Source organism: Lissotriton helveticus, chromosome 6 (genome assembly GCF_964261635.1).
Source record: "Lissotriton helveticus chromosome 6, aLisHel1.1, whole genome shotgun sequence".
Lineage (NCBI taxonomy): Eukaryota > Metazoa > Chordata > Amphibia > Caudata > Salamandridae > Lissotriton > Lissotriton helveticus.
In genome coordinates this window covers 10,782,853-10,793,548 of record NC_136067.1, presented here as the reverse complement: position 1 = coordinate 10,793,548, position 10,696 = coordinate 10,782,853, and the positions used below count along the sequence as shown (strand labels likewise).

The window sequence follows — 10,696 nt, the reverse complement described above, 5'->3', positions numbered from 1 at the left end:
TTGGATTTCATTAGTGTCTTTTCGATTTCTAGATTTGTTTTCGTGCGGTTTAAATACTTTTCACTTGTTCCTTTGTACAAGTCTTGTTGCTCAGAGCTACAGCTATACAGGGTTGAGATCAAGGTTTTTTTTACAAACAAAACCTAAGGGTCCTAAAGGGGTCTGTTAATTGTATTCCACAGCGAGGTCGCTCAACCACACCATATAACACCCCAATTCCTCACAGTGTCTAACTGCTTGTAGCTGTTAAAAACGTGGCACGATCAACCCTATACCTCCGCCAATATCTTGCAGCCAGACGGTAATATTCTCCCACCTGCAACAGCAAAACAATTTAACCAATCTAAATTCTAGCAGCTAGGCTCAGTCTGCGTCTAAATAGATCCACCAAGATCCCCCCTGGTCTTAACTCTGCATCTGTTCTCCATATCCACTAGCGTTGCCATCAGAGCCCGCTAAAGAGGCCACAAGGCAATACTTTCAATGTGCCCTGCTTTTCTGGCACTTCCGCTCCACGCGCATGCCGAAAGTCACACAGTAGGCTTTATGGTCCTCAGCTTACAGTCAATCTAAACTGGGGATTATAAGTAATTTTTCTAAGTACTTCTCAAAATGTGGAACAAAATGTCACTTACCTTGACTCAACCTCTTCATCAGTTAAGACATGGCTTTTTTAGATGTCTTAGAGGGTCACAGTCCGCATGGTTTATGGTCAGTGCATGATCAGCCATGTTTGGCAGCAGCTGCGCAATACAAATATTCATAATTCATTCTAAACTGATACCAGGAAAAGTTTGTCCCCAGAGTACAAAAACAATAACCGTACATACATTTAAACACAGCTTTACAAGGAGATGCAATCTTATACTTAAACACAATGATAGGGACAGAGAAAGGTCAAAATTGTGCACAAATTCATACCTTTATTGAAAGTATATAATTTTTGTTTTATACAAAAGAAGGTTATGTACACAGTACGGTGTTTACTTCCACATCCCTTCCAGGAACGATCCTGGAATTTCTCAAATAAAAAAATAAAAACACACAAATAAACTTCAAAACAACCATAAAATTAGAGTGAATTCTTCACCACACAATAAATGCCTATTTTTCCCTGATACAGAAGTGTTCAGACAAATTCTCAAACAGAACATTAGCATTTAAACTACTCAATTTTCCTCAGGCTGCAGTAAAAAGATGTGTGATTTCTGCGCAGACACTTCCCTCCAAAAAGAGCCAGAGCTCGGGGGATCAGAATTCAAGCAAAATGCTCAGGGCAGGAGTTCTAAAGGTCAGAAGTAAACCGAGAAATGAGAGCGAGCCAGTAAAGTCATCAGGTGACCTTAGCTTTGGTGGCAGCTAGAAAGTCCAATAAAATACTTGAACTGCTAACCACCAGTCAAGTCATCTCCACTAGGCCTCTACGTCAGATTAGACATGTTTGGTGAATACTTAAGAATACAATTAAACATAAGACAAAAAACAGGATGGACAGTATAGGTGTAGAAAGATGTTTAAGAATTAGACCGTTTATGAAAGAAATCGTGTGCTGAGTTACTCACATGATGAAGTGATCGCCCAGTACAGTAGTAGACAGGACTGTAGGTACAACAGTAGAAGGCGCAGGTCACTTAAGTACTAAAACTCATATTTACCACCACAAGTTTCAATCATACCAACAAGACGAGTGTTAGAGTCCAGTATATTTTTTTTTAAGGGATAAGAATTCTGGTTAGCCATCAACTGTAATGGAGAAAGGTCAGGTTTTTTTGTTTTATTCTGGCCACCTTAAAGTCTTTTAACTGTGGCTTTGTTTCTTTGATTGTCTTAACACATGTGCAGTTGTCAAATCTTTTGAGTTCTAAGATGCATCAAAGCTGGTCTAAAGAACAGGAAAAAAAGACACCATTCATCAATACAAAGGAGTATTTGTAGTGATGCAAAAACAAAAAGCTGCCCAAGATTGAATCTACAAATGTGTATTCTGAAGTCTAGCCGCAGAGGCCAAGGACATCCTACAGAACTTCGTCCACAGAACTCCGCTCTTCAGCCTGGCAGCAAGATTCTTCTTTCTTCAGATCTCTGCCTGCTCAGGAAGTTGTCAAGCGACATTAACCTAGAATGTTTAACGCCAGGCATCCACCTTGTATCAAATATCATACAGTTGCACTGAGAGCTCCTCCACTATGGCCTTTACGGTTTATCTAATCTTATTTTATTCCATATTGTTCTGCACTTGAGGCCTGCGTTACAAAGGACTACAGCAGAATCAAGCTGCATGCTTCGGGACAGCATAAATGATCATGGAAGGCCCCCAGGTGTACTCTCAAAAGGTGCTTGCACTATTCATCAGGTGGCAGTTTAGATGGTGATGGCATCACATCAACCTTTACTAATCCATCCGAAGAACCTTTAAACAAAGGTTAAGTAGCAGGTCCTCACCTGAGCACAACCCCACATCATTTCATACTTCCTACCAACTCTTCCCCACCCCAACAGAAAACATGTTACTGCCCATCTCACACTCAAATAGAAGATTTGGCAGAAGAGGTACAATTGATAAACTTAAATGCCAATGTTCCAAAACATATAAAAAAGTAAATGAAACTCCCCTCCCCCTGCCCTAGCCCTCTCCTCATGTGATACAAACGTGTAGACAAAACTCATGAAAACTGTACAAGAGCCTGTGTCTTTATTCCTTTTTAGGAAATACATAAATACTGAGCTTAACACTTAGAAAAATAAAGTATTTTCTTCAAGGCTTTCATCAGTTTTTATTTTACTAAAAAACGTTTAACGCCCTTTCCTTCTCTTTGAAGAGAAAAACCACACAGGTCTACCCCTGCCCAACCCACTGCCTCTTAATAAAAAAGCAGGGTGTATTATTCCTACGTCACCCTCTGTATGAAGGCAGAGCTTACTCAAAGCAGTCATGGCCGCACTCAAGAGTGGCTTCTCCCCGACATATCTTATGGCACAACGAATGAAAAGTGTCTGACACAAATACTGACAAACCACACCATAGGAATCCCCTACCCGCAAATACATTCCAGTAGGGAATACACTACCCCCATCTTCATCGCTAGTTGGGATAAACCAGCATGGTCAGTAAGTGGTGGTGCCACTTGCAAGACCAGTGGTATATAAGGTTAGGTTTACTGCGTGCAAGTGTACAAGAGACTGCATACCACACACCCTGCTGCTTTCAGTGAGAACAAAAAAAAAATCTGAAACGCCACACGCAGCAGCAAGTCTACTCAAGACTATGCTTTGTCCAGTAGACAAGATTACAGGATTTGGGCAATGCCTACTTACGTAGGTAACAGCCAAGATGCTTTCTAACCTGATGCAGTGCTCAATGCCTTTTTCAACAATCAAGACTTAGGCTATTGAAAATTGGACCAAGTTACCAAAATGCACAAGGTCCAAACAAGGCACCAGAAAAAAAGCATGCAATGCAATGTATGTTCCCTGCTAGCAATATCCATGTCGTAGGTAGCAGTGCAACCAAGAGGCACACTGCAATGCAACCCAGCAGCACTGGGTATGCGGCTTGGCTTAGAGCACCATGTAAAGCTTCACCCAGGATACGACTTCATGTCCCTACTACTCCCATGCCGCATGGCCTCAAATGAGGAATACCACAGTGGCCCAGGTTCCTAAAGGGGATGTGCAATGGTACAAGACACACAAATAGGCTGTATATATCCGGGTACACAACTACAGTGAGATGTGCAGAAACATCGTATAAACTAGGCCAAATATATGAACGGCATCTTCTGCCGGCACGCGACAACCATGTTGTGGCGAATACAGTAACGTTACTATCACTTCAGAACGGAGTTATATACTTTCACTGATATGCAAGACATTGCATTATATATTCAAGGGAATACATTAGTGTATGACCCACATACTGTTGATATTAACTTTACTGGCACGAGGAACCACTTTGTTTACTCTAGCGCGTAGTTTCCATTCACTAGCACACACGGAGTTCAACTCCAGGATATACAGTAAATCACACACTGCACTGATCACAGCAATGTCACTTGCTGTTTACTCTGGTGCATTTTAGAAGGAACACAGAAAAGCTGTTATTCTTACAAAAATACATTTCAGAATTTACTGAGGTTGTGTCTCCCCGGCAAGCATGGGAGCAGTCCTAGCTAAGGGCAAGTTATAACCACACGGATATCTGTACACAATGCACCTGCCCCACCATCCATCACATGAACTCTTGTCATTTTAAGACCGGGGGAAACACTGGGTTTCATACCACTCTCAGGGTCTAAAATGTGTATCGCGAGAATGCCCAGGATGGCATGCTTTTATCATTACGTACACAGCTCTTCACCAAAGCCCAGCAGTCTCCCCCTACTCCCAGCAAATATTGCACATGAGCAGTTCAACTCCGAGGAGGTTCATGACAAGATCACCACTACAGGAGTCACTGCCGCCTCCATCCCAAACCATGAAGCAATTCCCTCCCACTGCAGGAACCCCATCAGAAGAGCAGTCAAGGAGATGATCCCTCCGAAGGAGCCAGTCGTGCAGCCGAAGCGCAGCCGTGTGAAAATGATAGACCATGTTCATTCTAGTGCCTGGGACGGAGGGATTCACACTTAGTTCAGGATTCGTGAGCCCATTCTAGCACCCCTCATGCCAAGGAAAGCTGGCATGGGACACTGCCCGCCACCTTTTTCTCTTGGACCGTCCCCCATGCAGTCACGTAAGGGAGCAGCACAAGGGACGTAGTTTATGTATCCCACTCATACATAGAGGATATACGAGTCCTCACATCGGACGAAGGTTCTTCCCCAGTCACTCTGCTTCCCACTGTGCCGCTCAGACGTGCCAGCTCCTGGGCACTAGAAAACGAGTGCATGGATGGGCTCTGCGGAGGCAAACATTAAGAGCAGTGACACCTCTGTCTGTCCATCATCAAGCAAAGGATACAGCTGAGCTGGTTACAGCATTAAAAATACAAATCGTCTTTTTAGATGCCAAACATCTCAGGCACGTCTGAGCTAATCCATCCTCCCGTAGACCTGCCATTCTCCACACAAATCTCCATTCTGCCCTTGCCCCTACACAGATGGCTCTTTAGACTGGAGTCAGGCTAGCCTGAACCAGAACATTCTCACATTCCTTTATGTTTTAACACAACAGTGTTACGCCTCCTCCAGGCCGGGCGCTCAAAGCGAGCAGGACTTCACCTCTGTATTCTTACACGTGTATATAAAGAAAACGTGAGAAGGCAACAAATAAATAAGTGAGGCAGTCTGTATTAAGTAAAACTGCTGCAGTTCTTGCTTCACGCCAGGTGCTCTCAGCCACGGGGCAGAAGAGTAGGCCAGGTGGTCGGTCAGTCACTCTTGCAGTTGTGTGTTGTGTCCAAGTTGACAACCTGGAGTTCTGTCAAGCTGCTCCCACTGCCGGACTGCTGGCCAATAACCGCCATCTAAAGTGAAGAGAGGTTACTGGAAACTTCAGGAGGACTAAAGCACTTTCAACAAAAATAATGGTTACTAAAAAGTGAAATCACATGGTTCCATTGCAGTGAAACAACAATTATTTACTATCACAGGGGCGTAAAGCAAATTAAAAATATTGCCACACAGGAATAACACTGCAATAACAACTCTAGTACTAAAATAAGATGAACAGTAAGTGATATGGCCAAGAGTCACTAACGTTTAGTACCACCAGCAAATATAACCTACTGGAAACTAAAATTAATACTTGGGAGGGGTTGCCAAAAAAGTCCAGAGCTTAAGAAAAGAATAATGGCCTTTAAAAGCAGCCACCAGGGCTTTACATTTCCATCCGCACCCAATAGGCGAAACAAGAAAAAAACAAAATATTTGCCACTTGTCCCTGCTGAAACATTACTAAGAAACATTCTACCCTACAACTAAATCTGAACTTCTGAACCTATTGGAAGTGCAGCAAGAGTGGTCCTGGAAGGAGTAGTGTTGAACAATCCTTTACTGCTGAACCTACTCTAATGATATCGGAAGAGAGGCACGCGGTTCCGTCATCCGTAGTGTTGGACAATCCTTTACTGCTGAACCTATTCTAGTTCTATCGGAAGAGAGGCATGCGGTTCTGTCATCAGTAGTGTTGGACAATCCTTTACTGCTGAACCTACTCTACTGATATCGGAAGAGAGGCACGCGGTTCTGTCATCAGTAGTGTCGGACAACCCTTTACTGCTGAACCTACTCAACTGATATCGGAAGAGAGGCACGCGGTTCCGTCATCCGTAGTGTTGGACAATCCTTTACTGCTGAACCTACTCCACTGATATCGGAAGAGAGGCACGCGGTTCTGTCATCAGTAGTGTTGGACAATCCTTTACTGCTGAACCTACTCTACTGATATCGGAAGAGAGGCACGCGGTTCTGTCATCAGTAGTGTCGGACAACCCTTTACTGCTGAACCTACTCAACTGATATCGGAAGAGAGGCACGCGGTTCCGTCATCCGTAGTGTTGGACAATCCTTTACTGCTGAACCTACTCCACTGATATCGGAAGAGAGGCACGCGGTTCTGTCATCAGAGGTGTCGGACAACACTTTACTGCTGAACCTACTCAACTGATATCGGAAGAGAGGCACACGGTTCTGTCATCAGTAGTGTTGAATAACCCTTTACTGCTGTACCTACTCAACTGATATCGGAAGAGAGGCACGCGGTTCCATCATCCGTAGTGTTGGACAATCCTTTACTGCTGAACCTACTCCACTGATATCGGAAGAGAGGCACGCGGTTCCATCATCCGTAGTGTTGGACAATCCTTTACTGCTGAACCTACTCAACTGATATCAGAAGAGAGGCACGCGGTTCTGTCATCAGTAGTGTTGGACAATCCTTTACTGCTGAACCTATTCTAGTTCTATCGGAAGAGAGGCATGCGGTTCTGTCATCAGTAGTGTCGGACAACCCTTTACTGCTGAACCTACTCAACTGATATCGGAAGAGAGGTACACGGTTCCGCCATCAGTAGTGTTGGACAATCCTTTACTGCTGAACCTACTCTACTGATATCAGAAGAGAGGCACGCGGTTCTGTCATCAGTAGTGTTGGACAATCCTTTACTGCTGAACCTATTCTAGTTCTATCGGAAGAGAGGCACGGGGTTCTGTCATCAGTAGTGTTGGACAATCCTTTACTGCTGAACCTACTCTACTGATAGCGGAAGAGGAGCAAGAGTACTCCTGCCTTGAGTAGTGTTGGACAATCCTTTACTACTGAACCTACTCTACTGATTGCGGAAGAGAGGCACGCGGTTCTGTCATCAGTAGTGTTGGACAATCCTTTACTGCTGAACCTACTCTACTGATATCAGAAGAGAGGCACGCGGTTCTGTCATCAGTAGTGTTGGACAATCCTTTACTGCTGAACCTACTCCACTGATATCGGAAGAGAGGCACGCGGTTCTGTCATCAGTAGTGTTGGACAATCCTTTACTGCTGAACCTACTCCACTGATATCGGAAGAGAGGCACGCGGTTCTGTCATCAGTAGTGTTGGACAATCCTTTACTGCTGAACCTACTCCACTGATATCGGAAGAGCAGCATGTTGACCTCGAAGCTGGGGTATCTGGTTCGAGTCTTGGCAGGGATGCTCAACATCCTGTGATTCTGGGCAAATCACTTAATCTCCCTGTGCATACCAAAATAGGAATGTGTCCGTCTGCAATGCAACTGGTGCCAATCTACAGAGCTCCGATACCTTCGGTTCGAGTTTGTGCTATATAAAAGTCCCCCAAAAATGTAAAAAAAAATTGCATGTTCATGGAACCTCAGTGTCAAGCGATCGCAGCACAGAATTAAGATAAGTTACCGTTATACCAATTGCCACACAGACACTGGATTGCTAGTCTGAACTAAAAGAATCTGTCTTTCCTCCATGCCTGGTCAAGTAATTCAAGAAACTGCAGCATCTCCGACCCCATCACATCCCCAAGAGTGACAAAAAAGGGTCTTCCCCCTCCCCTCTGGAGGAGACAGGCAGGGCACAGATGGATTCTAGCACTGGTCGTCCTTCCTCTGGAGGAGCCATGCAGGGCACAGATGGATTCTAGCACTGGTCGTCCTCCCTCTGGAGGAGCCATGCAGGGCACAGATGGATTCTGGCACTGGTCGTCCTCCCTCTGGAGGAGCCATGCAGGGCACAGGTAGATTCTGGCACTGGTCGTCCCCCCTCTGGAGGCGCCAGGCAGGGCACGGATGGATTCTGGCACTGGTCGTCCCCCCTCTGGAGGAGCCAGGCAGGGCACGGATGGATTCTGGCACTGGTCGTCCCTCCTCTGGAGGAGCCATGCAGGGCACAGATGGATTCTGGCACTGGTCGTCCCCCCTCTGGAGGAGCCATGCAGGGCACAGATGGATTCTGGCACTGGTCCCCCCCCCCCTCTGGAGGAGCCAGGCAGGGCACGGATGGATTCTGGCACTGGTCGTCCCCCCTCTGGAGGAGCCAGGCAGGGCACAGATGGATTCTGGAACTGGTAGTCCCCCCTCTGGAGGAGCCAGGCAGGGCACAGATGGATTCTGGCACCGGTCGTCCCCCCTCTGGAGGAGCCAGGCAGGGCACAGATGGATTCTGGCACCGGTCGTCCCCCCTCTGGAGGAGCCAGGCAGGGCACAGATGGATTCTGGCACCGGTCGTCCCCCCTCTGGAGGAGCCAGGCAGGGCACAGATGGATTCTGGCACCGGTCGTCCCCCCTCTGGAGGAGCCATGCAGGGCACAGATGGATTCTGGCACTGGTCGTCCCCCCTCTGGAGGCGCCAGGCAGGGCACAGATGGATTCTGGCACCGGTTTTCATCCCTCTGGAGGAGCCAGGCAGGGCACGGATGGATTCTGGCACTGGTCGTCCCCCCTCTGGAGGAGCCAGGCAGGGCATGGATGGATTCTGGCACTGGTCGTCCTCCCTCTGGAGGAGCCAGGCAGGGCACGGATGGATTCTGGCTCTGGTCGTCCTCCCTCTGGAGGAGCCAGGCAGGGCACGGATGGATTATGGCACTGGTCGTCCCCCCTCTGGAGGAGCCATGCAGGGCACGGATGGATTCTGGCACCGGTCGTCCTCCCTCTGGAGGAGCCAGGCAGGGCACAGATGGATTCTGGCACTGGTCGTCCTCCCTCTGGAGGAGCCAGGCAGGACACAGATGGATTCTGGCACTGGTCGTCCCCCTTCTGGTGGAGCCATGCAGGGCACGGATGGATTCTGGCACCGGTTTTCATCCCTCTGGAGGAGCCAGGCAGGGCACGGATGGATTCTGGCACTGGTCGTCCCCCCTCTGGAGGAGCCAGGCAGGGCACAGATGGATTCTGGCACCGGTCGTCCCCCCTCTGGAGGAGCCAGGCAGGGCGTGGATGGATTCTGGCACTGGTCGTCCCCCCTCTGGAGGAGCCAGGAAGGGCATGGATGGATTCTGGCACCGGTCGTCCCCCCTCTGGAGGAGCCAGGCAGGACACAGATGAATTCTGGCACTGGTTGTCCTCCCTCTGGAGGAGCCAGGCAGGGCACGGATGGATTCTGGCACTGGTCCCCCCCCCTCTGGAGGAGCCATGCAGGGCACAGATGGATTCTGGCACCAGTCGTCCCCCCTCTGGAGGAGCCATGCAGGGCACAGATGGATTCTGGCACCGGTTTTCATCCCTCTGGAGGAGCCAGGCAGGGCACGGATGGATTCTGCCACTGGTCGTCCCCCCTCTGGAGGAGCCAGGCAGGGCACAGATGGATACTGGCACTGGTCGTCCTCCCTCTGGAGGAGCCAGGCAGGACACAGATGGATTCTGGCACTGGTCGTCCCCCCTCTGGAGGAGGGAGGCAGGAGACGGATGGATTCTGGCACCTGTTTTCATCCCTCTGGAGGAGCCATGCAGGGCACGGATGGATCCTGGCACTGGTCGTCCCCCCTCTGGAGGAGCCAGGCAGGGCACAGATGGATTCTGGCACTGGTCGTCCCCCCTCTGGAGGAGCCAGGCAGGGCACAGATGGATTCTGGCACTGGTCGTCCTCCCTCTGGAGGAGCCAGGCAGGGCACAGATGGATTCTGGCACTGGTCGTCCCCCCTCTGGAGGAGTCAGGCAGGGCACAGATGGATTCTGGCACTGGTCGTCCCCCCTCTGGAGGAGCCAGGCAGGACACAGATGGATTCTGGCACCGGTCGTCCCCCTTCTGGTGGAGCCATGCAGGGCACAGATGGATTCTGGCACCGGTTTTCATCCCTCTGGAGGAGCCAGGCAGGGCACGGATGGATTCTGGCACCGGTCGTCCCCCCTCTGGAGGAGCCAGGCAGGGCACGGATGGATTCTGGCACTGGTCGTCCCCCCTCTGGAGGAGCCAGGCAGGGCACGGATGGATTCTGGCACTGGTCGTCCCCCCTCTGGAGGAGCCAGGCAGGGCATGGATGGATTCTGGCACCGGTCGTCCTCCCTCTGGAGGAGCCAGGCAGGGCACAGATGGATTCTGGCACTGGTCGTCCTCCCTCTGGAGGAGCCAGGCAGGACACAGATGGATTCTGGCACCGGTCGTCCCCCTTCTGGTGGAGCCATGCAGGGCACAGATGGATTCTGGCACCGGTTTTCATCCCTCTGGAGGAGCCAGGCAGGGCACGGATGGATTCTGCCACTGGTCGTCCCCCCTCTGGAGGAGCCAGGCAGGGCACAGATGGATTCTGGC

The 10,696-nt window shown here is 49.2% G+C and overlaps 1 protein-coding gene across 2 annotated transcripts in view; it reads right to left on the bottom strand.

Annotated features, from left to right (window-relative positions):
* Positions 1–903: 903 nt before the first annotated feature.
* Positions 904–10,696, bottom strand: part of SRF (serum response factor) — a 194,667-nt gene continuing 184,874 nt past the window's right edge. For both annotated transcript variants that reach the window (XM_078647274.1, XM_078647275.1), the window contains exon 7: positions 904–5,464. In XM_078647274.1, the coding sequence (XP_078503400.1) occupies positions 5,369–5,464 (96 nt within the window). In that variant the 3' untranslated portion in view covers positions 904–5,368. The remainder of the gene's footprint in view (positions 5,465–10,696) is intronic.